The 19,117-nt window shown below is 44.3% G+C and overlaps 1 protein-coding gene across 1 annotated transcript; it reads left to right on the forward strand.

The window, feature by feature from the left end:
• Window positions 1–594: 594 nt before the first annotated feature.
• LOC308635649 (olfactory receptor 1468) lies at window positions 595–8,495 on the forward strand (the record flags this gene model as incomplete). The annotated part of the gene is made up of 2 exons (XM_081270205.1): window positions 595–1,353; window positions 8,310–8,495. The coding sequence occupies 2 exons, from the start codon at window positions 595–597 to the stop codon at window positions 8,493–8,495; spliced, it is 945 nt and encodes a 314-aa protein (XP_081126331.1).
• Window positions 8,496–19,117: the final 10,622 nt, after the last annotated feature.

Below are 19,117 nucleotides of genomic sequence, written 5' to 3' on the forward strand. Positions count from 1 at the left end.
TAAAAAAGATGTGAAGAAAATATGTCTTATTTTTAAGATTCTAATTATACACATTTGTGATATAAGATCATAATTATTATAAAGAGTAAAATAAATATTTTATGGCTTGTTTTTTATTGATTTTATTATTATAATTTTTAAATACATGACAACAGTGCAATGCATTACAATTCTTATTACACATATAGAGCACAATTTTTCATATCTGAGTATATAAAGTATGTTCATGCCAATTTATGCCTTTATACATGTACTTTGAGGTTTTTTGCATTACAATTCTTAATACACATATATACCACAGTTTTTCATATGTCTGCTTGTATATAAAGTATGTTGGCACCCAATTCAAGTCTTCATACATGTACTTTGTATAATGATGTCCATCACATTCCACCATCCTTGCTAATCTCCTGCCCCCGGGCCCTTTCCTTCCCACTCCTCTTCCCTATCTAGAATTAATCTAATCCTCCCATGCTCTTGAAATAAATATTTTTGATAGACCCTCTAACAGGTCATGTATCTTAAAAATATGTATTTTTATTTGAATTTTTAAAGGACTCTATTGTTTTCTCTGTAAGAGACTGGAGACAGAGCATGACAGGAAGGAACCAATCTATCATCTCAGAGTTCCTCCTCCTGGGCCTGCCCATCCAGCCAGAGCACCAGAACCTCTTCTATGCCCTGTTCCTTTTCATGTATCTTACCACCGTCCTGGGGAACCTCATCATCATCACCCTCATTCGCCTGGACTCCCATCTGCACACACCCATGTATTTGTTTCTCAGCAACTTGTCCTTCTCTGATCTCTGCTTTTCCTCTGTCACCATTCCCAAACTGTTGCAGAACATGCAGAGTCAAGTTCCCTCCATCCCCTATGCAGGCTGCCTGACTCAAATGTACTTCTTCCTGTTTTTTGGAGACCTGGAGAGCTTCCTTCTAGTGGCCATGGCCTATGACCGCTATGTGGCCATCTGCTTCCCCCTGCACTACACCACCATCATGAGCCCCAAGCTCTGTCTCTCCCTGGTGGTGTTGTCCTGGGTGCTAACCATGCTCCATGCCCTGTTGCACACCCTGCTCATGGCAAGACTGTCTTTTTGTGTGGACAACGTGATCCCCCACTTTTTCTGTGACTTGTCTGCTGTGCTGAAGCTGGCCTGCTCTGACACCCATGTCAATGAGCTGGTGATATTTATCATAGGAGGACCCGTTGTTGTCTTCCCATTCCTACTCATTATTGTGTCCTATGCACGAATTTTCTCCTCCATCCTCAAGGTCCCTTCTTCCCGTGGTATTCACAAGGCCTTCTCCACGTGTGGCTCCCACATTTCCGTGGTGTCGCTGTTCTTTGGTGTGGTGAGCCGTTTCTTCAGACCGGTCACCATTACAAGATGGCGCCGGCCTCGTTGTGGTCTGTGACAAACAACTCCTTCTTTGGGAGAGTTGGCACTTGGTTCTTTGACACCCTATGAGAAAGCTCCACGTGGCAGCTTCACATTGGGTGTTCGGATACTTTATTAAGGCTGGGAGGGGCTTCCGGGGGAGGAAGAACTCTGCAGAGCCTGAATAAACAGCTGTAAGAAGATTCCCGGTGTTGCGTCTTCCTTGCGGGCAAGGGGGTCGCGACAAGTGGTGCCGAGACCCGGGAAAATCAAAACTTGCAAGTCGTCAGAGGTGGTGCACTGAACAGTCCCGGTAAGTGGGACCCCACAGTCCCGGTGAGTGGGACCCGATAGTCCCGGTGGGCGGGACCTGATAGTCCCGGTTAGTGGGACCCGCGACCAAAGCGGAATCAGCTCCTCTACTAAGAAAGAGAGAGCCTCATATTTTATTGCAGCTGCACTGTGTACTTTCACTTTTGTTTTCTGTGTTTCTTTTGTTGCTGTGTCCTGTTTTATTTGGCTACTGTCTGAAAAGATCAGCACTCCAGGCGCTAGACACTCCCTTACTAGTTTTTCACACAAATATGTAACAAGGCCTCTGGCCTTGAGCTGGGCTTCACAGTGCTGAGTACATTTCTAAGATAAGGGAGTTACTAACTGGGCTCCATGGTAACAGCTGGCAGGAGGAGGAACTGGAAAGGGAGATAGAGGAACTGGAGGGTCGAATGAAGAAGTCAAGATTTAAAGCATCTACGGCCCCGATCCCTGTTGCGCTCCCTCCTTATAACCCCGATTGGAACGAGGACAACCCCAGAAGGCAGGGGGGGTGTTCAGTGGCAGCCTAAGATATCCCAAACTTTTCCAGTAATTGAAAACCTGGATGCCGATGGACAGCCGGCCAGAGTGTATGTTTCTTTAGCCTTTAAGGACATTAAACAACTAAAGGAGGCAATTACTAATTACAGACCCCATGCCCCCTTTACATTGACTCTCTTCGAGTTTTTCTCTGCCAATCAGCTGACACCTAGTGACTGGCAACAACTTTGCAGGGCTGTATTGTCCGGAGGGATTTTTTTTGTTGTTGTTGTTGTTGTTGTTGTGGACAAGTGAAAATCAAGAGAGGTGTCGTGAGCTAGCCTGAGTCAATCAGGACGCCGGCTTCCCACAGTGTAACCTTGAAATTTTAACAGGCTCAGGACAATATGCTATCATAAATCAGCAAATTAATTATGGTCCTGGGGTCTATGCTCAGATAGCTACAGCAGCGAGCGTAATTCCAAGTTTGATGCTCAGGGACGCCCACTGCAGCCGGGAAACGGGAACAGGGGCCCACCCCGGGCCCCGGAAGCCAGAGTGTACGGGGCGGTCCAGAGACAGAACAAGCTGCTACCGCAGTAAGATCTTGGCCAGGCGGGGAAAAATGCAGACAAAATCAAACAAAATGCAATCGGCTAGGAAACCTTGGGGAACTTTTGCCTCCAAAATGAGCAGCGGACTCCATGTTGCTTGCATCACCATGGTAACCATGGGGTGCCTAGCCAGAAGAGCGGCTTCCTGGTCCCACCTCCCACACTTTTGGGGGCTGCCGATTGGTTCTTCCACAGTCACTCAGACAGGACTTCTAGTCCCGCCTTCCAGCCACTGACCTGTTTTGCTGTGTTTCAGATTTCTACCGGAGCTACTCAGAGCCTATATTTTTGAAACATGCCTGCCTATCAATGCTAACAAAAGATATCTTTTTCAGACAAAATTTAATTCCACAGCTTTCTATGTTACAGTCCTAAATTTAAGCTAGTTCCAAGTTAAATAACCTGACTTTTCTCTGTAGTTGTGTTACTAAATAATGTTCTATTGATGAGAGATATCAAATATGCTTCTTTATATTTTACTTTTAATTTTGGAAGTTATGAGGATGCATTTGCTTGCCACAGGAACAAGCCGGCAAGGTTCCTGTGATGACCAAAAAATCCTTATTCTAATTGCTAACTATAAAAATAAAAATGTATACTCAAGGATCTTATTTCAGTACATCAAGTGACGTCACATAGAAGAGTGCACTCCTAGTTAAAAATAAATTAACATGGATCCAAATATTTTAAGACCACGTGGTTACATAAAGTTAATACAATTATAAGTTAAGTTCTTATTCTTAATATATATTTTTTAGATATTTAAATAACCTATATTTGTTAATCTATAAATTAATTAGCACATGCCTAATTGATTAATTAATATATATTTGCCTAATTGTTTTTCTTCAACAGAAAACCCATAATTTATGTTTTATATTTACATTTATCAGATACTCTGCCTTTTCAGTTACAGATATTTGAGATAAATGTGTTTACTGTAAATTTGCTTTTAAGTGAAAATGCAATCACGTAGTTTCTCCTTCTCAAAGTTACTGTTTAAACTCATAAGATGATAAATTATTATAATTATTTCTACAAAATATCTAAGGGTTTTAACTATATTTTCATTGATATTTCTTATCAAAGTATAATAATTTGTTTATGGATCCTAAGGTTTTCAGAAATTGTTCCAAAGTGTATTTTTTTTAAAGAACAAGATGTTCCAACAAAGACAAAGCACACATGGATCCTAAGAAGAAGAAAGAAATCATCTTTGGGTAAAATAAGGTCTTTCTATTCATTTCCCTAAGTAAAAAGATTTTTATATTGTTATCTAAACAAAAAAGAGAGAAAAAATTTCATATACTAAACTGACTATAATTAACTTAAAGATATTTCAGTTTATTTTCCTAATTTAACCATACTAATGTGAGCTAAAATTTTGTCCATATTTTGACATGACAAACACCTATTGGAATGTGAGTTTATTTCTTTACAGAAAGATCCTTGTTGCCTAACAATTCTTACTGTTTAAGATAGGGATTAATTTTGGTAAATAAATTCACATTGTTGATTAAACATTAAGTATATTAAACTACTAACTTAAACCCCTGTATGACCTTTTGAGAGGAGGCCCCTCACCCACCTCCCTGCGAAAACCTACTCCAAAAGCCTTGAAGGCACTCAGGTTAATAGAAACAGCCTTACAAGAGATGCAGGTTACCCAGATAGATTATTCTATACCCCTATCATTTATAATCCTGCCATCAAAATTAACTCCTACTGGAGTGTTTTGACAGACTAGTCCCATCTATTGGGTCCATTTACCTGCTTCTAACTCTCGGGTGATAACTCCCTTTTATGAACTGGTGATAAATCTGCTCTGGAAAGCCAAATATTTGGGTGATGCACTATTTAAAAAGACTCTTGACATTCTCATTCAACCTTATACCCAAGATATGATTTTAAAATTACAACAAAAACATGATCTTTGGTGTCTTTTTCTTTGTACTTTCAAAGGTAAAATTGATAATCACTTTCCCCGACATAAACTTCTAGAAGGCCTTAAGAGATGTCCTATCATTTTTCCTAAAATTATTAAAAGAGAGCCTATTTCGGGAGCTCAAACTGTTTATACAGACGGAGCAAAAAGGGGGGTTTGCTGTTGTTTTTGATGGATCTCAAGTAATTTGACACCCTGTTCCTAAACTGTCTGCCCAAAGATCAGAAGTTGAGGCTCTAATTATGGCCCTTAAACTATACAATTCCATCCCACTTAATGTGTATACTGATAGTCTCTATGTTGCTAAGTTAGCCTCAGTTATTAAAACAGCCCCTTATATTGGCAGGCAATCCACTATCATGGAACAATTACAAACGGTTCAGCTCCTTGTTTGGGCTAGACGAGATCCTTTATTCATTGGACATATCCGAGGACACTCGGAGCTTCCTGGGCCTCTGGCGGAAGGTAATGCTAAAGCAGATGCTGCCACTCATAATATGGGCCTAGTATACACTATAACCAAGTATGATGAGGCCTCACAACTCCATGCTAAATTCCATCTAAATTCACAATCTTTACGCTTCCGCACAGGATGCTCGCGTGATCAAGCTTTACAAATTGTCTCCCTGTGCCCAGTATGTGCTCCATTTCTTCATTTCCCCAGTTTGGGTGTTAATCCTAGAGGCTTACACCCCAATGATATCTGACAAACTGATGTTACCCACTTCCCTAGTTTTGGTAAGCTGTCTTTTGTACATGTTTCTATTGATACATACTTTGGCTATATCTTTGTTACATTACACACTGGAGAAAAGGCCAAAGATGTTATTGGACATCTCTTAAAAGCTTTCTCTTGCATGGGCAGTCCACGTTGTCTCAAAACAGACAATGGACCCACATATATAAGCCAAACAATTCAACGGTTCTGCACCCAATGGGAGATTGAACACAAAACAGGTATTCCTTATAACCCCCAGGGACAAGCTATTGTGGAACGAGCCCATCAACATTTAAAAATTTATCTACAAAAAATAAAGGAGGGGAAAATATATAGATGCTGCCAGGGACCTAAGGCCTATTATTGTGCCTCCTGGGGATGTGAAACCTCTAGTAATGGGTATTGACTTAAGAATTCACCTAGGAATGACTATGCCCATTTCTGGCAAACAAATATTACTATTCAGTTTACTTCCAATGGAAGACAACAACCAGATTGGACTTAAGGATATCTCTGGGGGCTGAGTATTTACACCCCCGGACAGTACAATCCTGGCCTGCTTTTTCGGCTCAAATTGACCACAGAACAGCCTACTGGAAGTCTAATAGGACCTAATCAGGTGCTCGGAGACCAAAAGGCCCCATCTGGACCCAAGCAGCCCATAGCCCCAACAGTAAAACCTTCCCCCAGCGGTCAAACAAAAACTATGGGCTATCAAACCTTTGATTATGCCCCTGAGCCCATATACCCTGGAACTGGAGATCGCCTTCTTAATTTGGTCCAAGGAGCCTTCTTCGCTCTCAATGCCACTAATCCTAACAGGACCCAAGATTGCTGGCTATGCTTGACCTCCAGGCCGCCCTATTATGAGGGGGTAACGATACTGTCTAATTTATCCTCTAATACCACTGCAGATCCTAAATGTTATTCTCTGCCCAGCTATAAGTTGACTATCACGGAGGTCATGGGGCAAGGGGTTTGCTTGGGAAAGGTGCCGCTTTCACGCCAACATTTCTGCAACATCACCCGACCAATAAATCAATCTCAATCTGATTATTTGTGGGGTCCCAAAGGGTCCTATTTTGCTTGCAATACTGGGTTAACTCCCTGTGTTTCCATGGCAGTCTTAAATACAACTACTGATTTCTGTGTGTTGGTACAACTATGGCCGAGGATATCTTATCATGGGTCAGACTACACCCTGGGACACCTTGAGGGACATACTCGGCTCCCCAGAGAACCCATAACTATGACTATTGCCCTCCTACTGGGCATAGGCAGAATAGCAACCGGAATAGGAACAGGGACAGCCACCTATGTCCAGGGAGGTCAATTACTAAATCTACAAATGGCTATGAATGAGGATTTAACAGCCATGGCCAAATCAATTACCGCCTTGGAAAAGTCCCTCACCTCCCTCTCAAAAGTTGTGTTACAAAATAGGAGGGGACTAGATTTATTGTTCGTAAGGGAAGGAGAACTATGTATAGCTTTATAGGAACAGTGTTATGCTTATGCAGATCACACTGGGGTAATCCTAAAACTATAGAAAAGGTCACGGAAAGATTGGCTAAAAGACAAAAGGAGTTTGAAGCACAACAAGGATGGTTTGAACAATGGTTTAAAAATACCCCATGGCTGACTCCTTTGATGTCCACTGTAATGGGACCGCTTTTCGGTCTCCTTCTTGTAGCTGCTGTAGGCCCCTGCCTTGTCAAGAGAATGACACAATTTATTAAAGACCAAATTAACATTCTGACTTCTAAGCCAATACAGGTCCATTATCAACGCCTACAAACCAAAGATGATCTTACTGAAGTTTGTCTCCGACCAATTCGAAGATGATTTTTCTACAATGATTCCTGCTTCATGCCTTTCTCCTTTTGCCCCCTTTTCTTCCTTATTTTTATTATTCCTCTCCTCTGACTCTATGCCCTGTTGAACCGGAACCAATTAAAGACCTAATAATGACTGGCTGAATAGATACCACTAAACGCCTTGGCAACAACGAGCTGATCTTGTAGTACCCAGAGACGGGCAACTTTCACGCTTGCACTGCAACCTAAGACAGGGGAATGGGGCCTCCCCAGAGACGGGTAAGCACTGTAAGGGCAGTGAACGACCTAAGACAGGGGCTACTTGATTCCCTTTGACGTGCCACAAACAAAAGAGGGGGAACTTCTGGCACGGACTCCCCCCGGCCCCCAGGGCTTGGATCCAGCCCTGGTTTCTTGTTGTGCACGTCAAAGAGGCCAGCTCACAAGGCCTTGAGGCAGCTCACCAGGCCTTGAAGGACTTGTGGTGTCTGTTTTCATATTATTCAGCCTATAACGGTCATGTGGGAACGTCTTGACCTGCTTGGGTCCGATAAGGTTCCTGGTTGAAGGCTTGGTATGAGTTAACAAGAACTTTCTGTCTCCCCCCGCCCTTGCTCCCGCCTACTGGTAACTTTCCATTCTATCTGCAAGAAATATATAAGTATGTGCTGAGCCATACTATGCAGCCACTTCTGCACAGTGGGATAGGACCTCTACTCTCGCCTGTGTTGTTTTTAGAAAACAAAAGGGGGAACTGTGGTGAGCCGTTTCTTCAGACCGGTCACCATTACAAGATGGCGCCGGCCTCGTTGTGGTCTGTGACAAACAACTCCTTCTTTGGGAGAGTTGGCACTTGGTTCTTTGACACCCTATGAGAAAGCTCCACGTGGCAGCTTCACATTGGGTGTTCGGATACTTTATTAAGGCTGGGAGGGGCTTCCGGGGGAGGAAGAACTCTGCAGAGCCTGAATAAACAGCTGTAAGAAGATTCCCGGTGTTGCGTCTTCCTTGCGGGCAAGGGGGTCGCGACACTTTGGGACAATTATTGGCCTCTATTTATGTCCATCAGCTAATAATTCTACTGTGAAAGAGACCATCATGGCTCTGATGTACACGGTGGTGACTCCCATGCTGAACCCCTTCATCTACAGCCTGAGGAACAGAGACATGAAGGGAGCCCTAAGAAGAGTCCTTTGTAAGAAGAAAAAGTCCTTCTGTGTTTGATGGAAACACTTGTGATTTTCATATCATTTTTTTCAGTGAATATATGGATATTAATATTGGAATATTATTCCAGAGTTTTCCCCTCACCTTGGGAACCTTTGTTGATGTAGCACACTCACTACACAGTGGTTCAATATGTAAAAGAGAGGAAGCTTAGCTGAGTAGTTCACCTAGGGAAGGGGGTCTTGGTGATCTGATTTTGCCTTTCTTTGTCTTTCCCAAGTGATCCTGGGAAAGCCAGGTGTAAGAATTACTGTTGATAGTAGAATGAAACAGACATTATTATTACTGTGTGTATATATGTGAATGCATGACCAATGTGATTCTGCAACCTGCAACCCATGTGATTCAAATGTATGATATGTCAAGGTCATTGTACTGTCATGTGTAACTAATTAAAACAAATAAAAAAATAAAAAAATTTAAAAAAAGAATTACTTTTTGATGTGATGTCCATGCCTTATATCCTTAAGTTATTATCCCAGGATCTTATTTTATCCAGAACTCTGCTTTGTCTCTAGTGTCATTTTTAAGTAGTGCTCTATAATCTTAGGTTAATACTAAATAAGGTCAAAACATGTCAACCTATCAATCTCCCCCAATGTCTCTTATGGACATTTTCTCCTGCAGACATTTTCACATTGTTTTATCTTCAAGCCTTCTTCCCCCCACCATCCCAATTTATTTTCATTTTCTGACTTGATCTAACCTTAAATGGATCTTTCCTTTTTTAAAGTGGATATTTCTAACACTTTTGCTATAATGTTTCATTTTGTTCTTATCCTGGTGATTACCTAATATGAAATTTTATTATTTGTCCCCAGTAATAGGAAGAGTAACTGGAGGTTGGTTAAAAAGTTTAGTTTGTAAGAACACCTCTCTTCTGTTTGGTATTTTGAACTTTGAGAATGTATTTTATGTTTTTCCCCTACTTTCATGACACTTCAATGGGAATAGAAAAGATAGTTTTGTTGTTTTAGAGGCTCAAACTGAACTTCAACATCTCACATCACAAAGAGGGCTAGTTGTTGAAACTGTGTAAAATCACAGGCCTTCTGATTTCCATTTCTTCTCATTCTTCTCCCATTTCTGAAAAAAATGAACGTCATTTCTTTTTTCTTTCTTCTTTCTTCCTTCCCTCCCTGCATCCATTCCTCCTTCCTTTCTTTCCTCCCTTCTTTTTGTTAATGGAGTGCTTTACCACTGACCTAGATCCCTAGTCTTTTGTATTTTTAATTTTGAGTATGGTTTCTCTAGGTTGCTGAGGCTAGCCTCAAATTTGCCATCCTCCTGTCTCAGCCTCCCAAGTATTGTACCCAGTTATTTTTCTTAAACTCTTAGCAACACTATGGAATGGACTAGGTTTTCATCCTTTGTCTGTTTGTTTCCTTCATTGTTTCCTGTAATTGCTGACACTCAGACCCATCCTTGGCATCCTCTTATATGTTTTTCTGACCCCGACATCTCCATCTGAAGCCAAGACCAATCTCTAGAGCTTTCAGCCATTCTTAACTACCTAGTGGACATCTCTCCTTGGTGGGCACTTCAATCTCAGCACACACAATCTTGAGCTCTTTATGTTCCACCTAAGTCCTTTATTTGTATGTTATCCCATATCTTGATTTATGATGTCACCTGCTTCTCAGTTACCTGAGCAACACTTCTGTGTGTCTGTATGTGTATATGTGTGTGTATATAATTTGTATTTTGCCTTTTTCATTTAATGTCATTTTTCTGCAATATTTTATTATTCTCCATTTGATTGTTGAGGTAACACCACCTTTCAAAAAAACCCACCTTTCAAAAGAAACCTTCCTAACAATGCCAATATTAACTTCATTTCATTTTCCAAGAGAGAGAGAGAGAGAGAGAGAGAGAGAGAGAGAGAGAGAGAGAGAGAGAGAGAGAGGGCTATTTCTCCGGTCATCTAATATACTATAAATAAATAATGTATTTCAATTTATTCAAGTTTTCTTAGTGGAATTTTATATACTTTTAACTTTTTCCTTGTATATTACTTTCTATTTTTACTTCTAGACATTTGACAGTTTTGGAGGGGATCATTTTTGTGTTTTTGACAGGTAATATGTATACATAGAGAAGTTATTGATAGCTTTGTATGACAATTTTGCAATGGATTTTACTAAATTCTATGTGATTTCTAAAGAAAAATTTTCAGTAAAATATCTTGGGTATTGGAGATATACAGTGAGAGCTAATATAAATATTGGTAAGTGTGCATATTCTTTTCAAGCATTTAGTTTCCTTGATTCTTTTCTAACTGTACTGACCATCACTTCAAGAATAATGGAAAATCATAATATTAATATTTAAGGGGACACATAGATGAGAATTGTGGGAACACGAGATTAAGAGAATAATTCTATACAATGAGCCCCTTGTGCTGACTCCCCACTTACTTCCTTTGCCAAAAAGATCTCCAAGAGGGTTATCAACAGCAAGAGTTCCAATGTGAGTGTGGGTGCCTGCTCTTTGTCCTCTAATTCCAGGGAGGATAGAGTCCTCAAGGAAGGGTAGAGTGAGCTCACCCTCCATCTTGGGTGGGACGCTGGGAGGAGGAAACTTTGCAGAAGAGCCCGTCACTGCACAGCACATCACAGCAGCACTGGTTTGGGAGAGTCTAAAACACAACCTCCACACTCCACATACACATAAGCATGAATCTTCTAAACCACCATGGCCATGAAGATCTGAAAAGTTCTTAGTTCCAAACCTCAGTTCTTGTGTTCTGACAAAAGAAAATTTAAAGTCAGGCACCAAAAGTCATGCAAGAGAACTTTATTTTAAGTGAAGGTGAGGTGAAAATAAAGGAAAAGCAAAGTGAGCCTTAAGCAGGAAGAGGAAGAGTGGGCGGTCTCCAAGCAGGAACAACAAAGGAGACAACACTGTCCCCAAATTTCTTACCGCTTGATGTTTACTAGGTGAGTTGAGGACCACCTGAACCCTGTCAGTTATGTGTTCAACTCCTCCTTCATATCAGGTGGTGGAGTTTTTGACCTTATTTGGTCCTCTGTGGAAGGGTCATGGTGGCCATCCTGTTTAGGGGGGCTTCATCTAGAAGTCAGTCCCATGTTAATGTGGGCACTGGGGTCAGTAGCTGGTCAGAAGTTACCTTAGTGTCCCTGTGCAGACAACTGGAGACACTGACAGCCATAATTCCTAACTTCATATCAACCTCAGTGGACCCTGCCAAGAGTTAATCCCATTAATCCTTTTTCTCTTGTTGTGCTTTACAAATAGCTCCCTTGATTTTTTTTTCTTATAGATTAACTGCCACTACTTGATTTCTTAAAAATAGTTTATGGAAGGACTCTAAAGTCATTTAAAAAATACTTTGTGGCCTTATGGTGCATTTCCCTGCCTCTTGCTAGCTACTACCTACCAGGAGCAGAGAGCACTGTGGGAGTGCAGTGGAAGGAGAGTGGGCAGGCTCCCAACAAGGACTCAGGGTCAGTGCCATTCAGGATTGTCACTGTGGACACTGGCCTGGGGAACTGAGATCCTTCAGGAACTTTCACTGCTCAGCTCAGCTGGGGGTGCTGTGGACCCGGTTGTTCCTCTGTGGAAATGTCACGGTGGTCCCCCTATTCTGGGGAAGGCATGTTCAAGTCAGTCCTGTGCTGATGTGGGCACTGGAGTCAGAAGTTGACTAATTTAAAAACTGAGACAGAAAAAGGGAAAGGCTATAGTGGGTGCCATTTGTTCTTACAGGAGGCTAGACAAATGCTAGATTCTGAAAGCAGACCACCAGACTTTCTGCTTCTCACACCTTCACACTCATCCTACCTGCCCTTCCAACCCCGACATGGTCTCACTCTCTCTTTGAAGGACAGTGCGACTTAGTGAACACTGGCGGGGAGGCTGTCCTCATAGGCATTGCCCTCTCCCCCTTTCAAGTTTCTGAACCTCCACGTGAGCAAAGATGTCTCCCTTGGGGACACTTACTGGGGTCACTGCCAATGATATCCTAGCAACCGCCAGTGCCTCCTGGAGGGACGGTCCCTGTTCCCCTTCCTCGCTCCTGCAGTCTCCCTCACCAGGCAGTGGGGGCTGGTTATTCTCAAACGCCGTGAACCGCCCACTGGATGGAAATAGGCTGGCTGGGTGTACCATGAGGCATGGAGAGCATCCACCTAGAGGGGTGCCCTTACAACTAAGTTGCATCCCCAGCTCTTTTTATTTCGAGACAGGGTCTCCTTAAGTTGCACAGGTTGGCCAGAACTTGAGATCCTCCTGGTGGATCCATCCTTTCTGGTGGCTGGGATCAGAGGCAATGGCCAGGAGGAAGAGGTGCTCAAGCTAGCACACTGCTGAGTCCAAAGCCCTGGGAAGGGAGCTATCAGCTGCGGTGTCTTCATCTCTTGCTGGGGGCACCAGACCTTTTGCACCCCAGCCTTGTTGTGAAGCCTTCACAGTGCCCAAGACAGCCCTTCTGCCTCCCGAGGGGAGGGAAGGGGGTAGATTCACAAGGAAACCTCATGCACACCAGCAATGGTTCAATAAAGAAACCTCTTGCATGCAGCCAACAGTTCAAAAAGGAAACCTTGCAGTCCAGGTCAGTGACGCCGAGGCAAGTTGTGGGTTTATCTTTACTAATATTTAGTTAATGTAATTTGAAAAGGAAAATAAGAGAATTTTAAGAGGCCTTCGTTTTTGATAGAACTTTTAGCTAGAAGTCAGGAGAAGATGCTGAGGATTCTTTAAAAACAGAAAGGTGGCACAGACCTGTAATCCCCACGCCTTAGATGGCTGAGGCAGGAGGATCACATGTTTGAAGGTAGCCTGGGCAACTTCAAGACCCTGTCTCAAAATAAAATAAAAATAGCTCTGTAACTCAGCGGTCAAGTGCCCCTGGGTTCAATCCTCAGTACTAATAAGTGAATTAATTTAAAAAATTAAGTTAAAATAAATAAAGGGGAAAATCTTTGGAGCTGAGTCAATGGCAGTGCTACTAGAACAAAGAGGATGTTGAGCCCCACAAGTGGCTGCAGGACCCCTGTGGGCCCAACACACTAGAGGCAGGAAGCCCAGGCCTTTGGGCAAGCTGGGTGGATGCTGGCACAGCTTCAGAAGCCTCACCAGAACCTGGCAATGCAAAGGGGTTACCCTAGGCTGGAGGCCAGAGGCTGCCTGGACCTGTGTTTCAGGGTTCTGGGCTGAAAGCAGCAGCCCCTGGGATGCACACTCGGGGGCTGTGTCCAGTCCCTGCCTGCTGGCAGAAGTGCCAGACCAGTTACACCAAAGTGTGGTCTTGTGCTAGGGGTGCTCCTGGGGTGCCAGGAGGAAGAAGGTGAGAATGGGATTGGGGGTGAGGAATCTCTGGGGTGACAGAAGGCTCTTTCATGGCCGCTTATTGGGAAGCAACCCCAGGGAGCCAGATGTGACAGGCACGGAATAGCAGAGCTGGCCTACAGGACTAGTTAGAGCCCTGGAGAGGGATGACATGTGGACAGCCTTAGGAATCTGGAGACATAAAAGAATAAGCTGAAAGCAAGCTGCCCTAAACAAGGTTCCCAGGTGATCCTAGGGCAGTTCCAGGGTCAGTGCAGCGAGCCCCAGGAAGGTAGTTCTCTGGGGACTCTGGGGTGGTCCTCAGGGAGTGTTGTTATAGAGTCCAGAGCCTGCCTGCCCCTCTTCGAGATGTGATGCTTGCTCCAACCCACCCCTGCTGTTGAGGTCCCTGACACCATCATCCTGAAGCCCTCACCAAAACTGGGCTGAGGCAGGTGCCATGATTTTGCAACTCCCAAAATGAGCTAAATCAGCCTCTTCTCTTTAGAATGTTATCTGCCTCAGGCATTATGTTGCAGTGATGCAAGACTAACACGCAGCTGATGCACATGCTCAGTTCCGCAGGCTCATAGTCCAAGGTCATGGCACTGGCAGACTTGGTGTCTGGAGAGGGCCACTTTCTGGTTGGCAGACATCACCTGTGGCTGTGCTCTCACGTGCTCATGTGGCAAAGCCCGTGCTCCTTGGGCCTCTTCTAGGAAAGCACTAAGGCCACTCATAGGGCCTCTGCCCTCCTGACCTAATCCCCTTTCCAATGTTCCATAGATTTCAACATTAAACTTGGGGGGTGATCACCATGCAGTTCCTCCCAAAATACACATCCTTCCTGAACATGTAGAATACATTTGTTCCCTTCCAGTAGTCCCCAAAGCCCAACTTGGTATGTCTAAGTCCAAAGTCTCAGGTGAACATGTCCATCACAGCAGGGTGAGGCTCAGGCACAATTTGTCCTGAATCAAACTACTCTTGCTGTGCGGCTGGAGGATCTCATAAGGTGTATGCTTCCAAAACCATGGAGGAGGGCAGGCATAGGCAGCCATTTCCTTTCTAGAGGGAGAAATGGGAAAGCAAGAAGGTGTAATGTTCCAAGCAAGCCCACAGCTCAACAGAGCATAGAAGCTTAAGGCTCAAGAATAATCGTTTTTGCTGGGCATGGTGGAGCACACCTGCAATTCCAGGGAGTTGGGAGGCTGAGGCAGGAGAATTGCAATTTAGAGGCCTGCCTTGGCAATTTAGTGAGATCCCGTCTCAAAAACATGAAAAGGGCTGGGTTGTAGCTCAGTGGCAAATTGTCTTTGGACTTAGTCCCCAGGAACAACAGCCAGAATAACAACAAACCAACAAAAATTCCACAACTTTTTGACTGGATGCTCCGCCCATAAGCCTTTAGGGATGGACCCACCTTCCAGACTTGGTCTGTGTGGGTGTCCCTTTTTAGGGGTGGCAGAGGCAGCAGCCCTGCCCCTAGTGCTCTGTGCCTGGGAGGTTCCCTGGGGATGTTCTGCAGTGGCTCTGTGCCTAAGCCATGAACAATCCCATCCCAGGCTGGAATTTTATGCCAGTGTGTGCACTGGTTTGGAGAGTTGGAGACAGCTCTGCCTCCATAGCTCAGCTTGTGGGGCTCTGTGGTGACCTTGCCCACAGTGGATCTCTGCCTGGGCCTCACAGCTTGCAGTCCAAGTGGTGGCAGCCATTGTATTCAGAGCTGAGGAAGAAGTGTTGGGGTGGAGCTGCCACATGAGAGGACCTGGCAGCAGTCCCTCCTGGGGGCTCATCTGTCCTGCAGGCCTGTAATGAAGGGCCAGTTTACATCTCTTCAGTGCCTTTGGGGGCTGTTCTTTCCTTGTCTCAGGGAGGACCTGTCCTAATCTCCTTAGGTAAGTGTTGCGTGCCACATTCTCCTCCTCAGAACTCACTGAATTCTCTGCCCAGGCTGGCCTCAAACATATAATCCTCCTGCCTCAGCCCACCCCCTCCCCAGAAGCTGGAATTTCAGGAATGGCCTCTGCACCAAGCTCTATGGATGTTTTAATCCAGTGACCACACTCAGTGGACTCATGCACATTGTGGGTTGAGTTCTGAGGTCTCTTCTGGAGTGACCTTCTGGCAGGTTCTGGGAGTCTCCTGAGTCTTTGGAGGGAAGTGGGGGCTTAGGTAGTTTTTGTCTTTGGCTGGAAATGTGGCTGCAGATTGTGCTCCTGACCAGGCCTGAGATGATGGGTTCAGTTTATAGATGAAAGGGACAAAATGATGGGGACTATAACCCAAGGATCTGCCCCATGAGGTGTGAGGAATGACACTGACTTGGGAGGCTCTTCTGGCCCTGCAGGGAAGAAGTGGTTGTAGTGAAAGGTAGATAAAATATATGCCTTCCCCCAGGTGCAGAGGCAGCATTGGGTCTTTTGGAAAATCCAGACCCACAGATATCCTCAGCCTTCTGTGATGACTCCCACACCTAGCCCTGCTGAGTGGAGAGGAGGTGAGGGAGAATCCAGCCCTGGACAGAGGTGAAGCAAGTACCTTCCGGGTCAGCTTCGGCAGCCGAATGCTCAAGGCTTCCCTGCTTCTACTGGTTTCCAGCTCCCTGCTCCCATACTTCCCAGATGTCAGCATCTGGGCTAAAGTCTTGGGTGTGCCTCCATGAAATCCATGGGTAGCTCCTCATTTCCCCAAGGTTTCCACAATGATGTGTGCTGTTTTGTACTCAATTAAAAAAGAATTTAATTGCTGATAGAATGTTTTCTGAAAGACCCTGAGTGTGAATTAGCAGCCAGGGTCACCTGGTCACTGTGCTGATACCTCATTGACCCCACAGCTAGGGCCTCTGGGAGCCTGCCCTTGATCACAGATGGACTCCCTGCTAGAACTGCAGGATCCACACTTTTGAAGGGGGAGGATGAGGCAGAGGAGATGAAGGAGCTCTGAGCCTCTACCATTAGAGAAAGGGTCTGTGTTTTGGGACTGCACCCAGGTGCCTGTGCCCTAAGGGTGAATGAGGGGAGCACAGGGGGCTCAGATAGCAAAGTTCTCCATGCACACAGGGTTGGGAGGATGTGGAATGAGGTGGGAGGTGGGTCGGGTCTGAGCACCTGCTATGAGCCCCATATCCTCACAGATTTCCCCATTGACCTTCATGGTGGACACCTACACAGTCCTGTAGAGAAGTGAAGCCCCATGAGGTGTAGGGGGTCCTGGGAAGTTGGACAGGACAGTGACTGCATCCATGGAACCTGGAGTATGGGGCTGGGCAGGAGGGCAGATGCTGACCAGGGCCCCTCCCCTACTGAAAGTCCACCTTATGCTGCACCTGGAGGACCCCAGGTGCTTCTGGACTTTAGGTAAAACTTAACCTAAGAACCACTCCTTCAAAGCCTGGTTTGTTGCTCAAATTTGCCTAAAAATGATCTTTTGACACTGACTCTTAACAGTCTGACGAGAGACCAGGTCAGACCAAAGGAAAGGACAAGTGCATCATGGCGACATGGGCCCAGACCACTTGGTGGACAATCAGTGATGTCTTCAGAAAAAGTTATTCAGAGAGGGGGCATTGTCAGAATGAAGATGGCCAGGTGCCAACCCTACCCAAGGCAGGCTGTGCCCAGGCTTTGGAGCGATGTTCCCAAGTCCTCCATTAGGTGGAGCCAGTGGACATCTTTGCAGGTTGGTTCTTTTCCCTCAGCTCAGGGTGGCCTTGAGGGGATCTCAGCACAAATCCTGCAATAAAAGGACAGATAACATGAAGCCCCTCATCCCTCAGGACTGCAGGATGGACAGGATAGGGGGTGCTGTGATTGGGGCCCAATTAAAATCAGAAAATTTCAAAGAAGCTCCAAATTGCTTTTTTCTCAATCCCTGCCATTCTCTGCCAGTGTTCCAGCTCCCTTCAGGCAACTGTCCCATGCCCAGGATGGAAGCCCTGGCCCGGGAAGGAATTCAGGGCTGGATGGATCTCACCACAATGCCTAGCAAGGTCCCCCCCGGATCTACACATCTGCATCTCCCAGCTTTGTTCCTGTAGATGGCAGTGCTTCTGTGGCACAGCAGAGGCAGATCAGCTTCTTCCTCCATTTTGGCCAAACTGGGATTAAATCCATTTTTCCTTCTTACATTATCTTCTCTTATTTCTGACGCTGGTGAACGCCCCAATACAGTCAGCAGAGACTCCAGATTGTTGGGCCCCAAGAATAGAAAAGCTCTTCCCCCATGCCTGCTCCCCTGCTGAGACTCCCAAGGGTCCACAGCCTGCTGAACCTGGGCCCCAACTGAGATGCGTCAATGTTCCCTGCACAGCTGATGGCCATGAGCATCCTGGTCCTGTGGTGTCCCAGCTTCCAGGGTCTCCCCAGTCCCCTCCTGGACTCCCTAACTTTCTTCCCAAATCATCAAATATTCCTACTTAGCAGGGGCTTGTTTAATGAGAAGGTCCAATGTGACTTGTGGATGGAGATGATTGTGATTACTGGTTTTCTGTTTAACTGATTTTCAAGAGAACTCTCATTGGACAGCAGGTTTAGTCAGGTAGTAAGTTGTGGGCTCTAGTGAATATGCCTCTGATACCACTCTGATTGGTTGAGACCTGGGTTAATTTCCTAACTAGTTTGGGGTACCATTTCTGCCACTGGTCACATTTCTTGCTTCAAATTGAAATTAAGTTTGACTTTGAGTGTGGAGACATATGATGGTGGCTTCATCTAATTCAGTGTTTGTTTTGACCAAAAGTTTATTTTTCTAGTGCATGTTTCTAAGTCAAAGTGGTGAAAATATGTAATTTTAGTATGCATGACTGGGTCTTAATAAAAATCCCCGTAAGGAAAAAAGAAAAAAGAAATCATGATAGATAAAAAAATAGAAGTCATTCTAACATCTAAATAATATGCCATTGAATGACAAATGGAAAACAGAAGAAATTAGGGATAAAATAAAAAATACTTAAAGGTAAATGACAATAGTGATACAGCATATCAAAATCTCTGGGACACCTTGAAGGCAGTGCTAAGAGGAAATTCCATTGCTTTGAGCTCGTTCTTTACAACAATAGAAAGTCAATGAATAAAAGACCTAACATTACATCTCAAAGCCCTAGAAAAAGAAGAACAAATCCACACTAAAAGCAATATAAAGCAGGAAATAATTAAAATCAGAGATGAAATTGAAACAAAAGAAAAATTCAAAAAGTTGATAAAACAAAAAGTTAGTTCTTTGAAAAATAAATAATACTGATAAACCCTTAGTCACATTAATGAAAAGAGAGAGAAAACTCTACTAAAATTTGTGATGAAAAAGAAAACATCACAATGGACACTACTGAA

Source organism: Spermophilus citellus, assembly GCF_964194105.1.
Source record: "Spermophilus citellus genome assembly, chromosome: 17".
In the NCBI taxonomy this organism is placed as follows: Eukaryota; Metazoa; Chordata; class Mammalia; order Rodentia; family Sciuridae; genus Spermophilus; species Spermophilus citellus.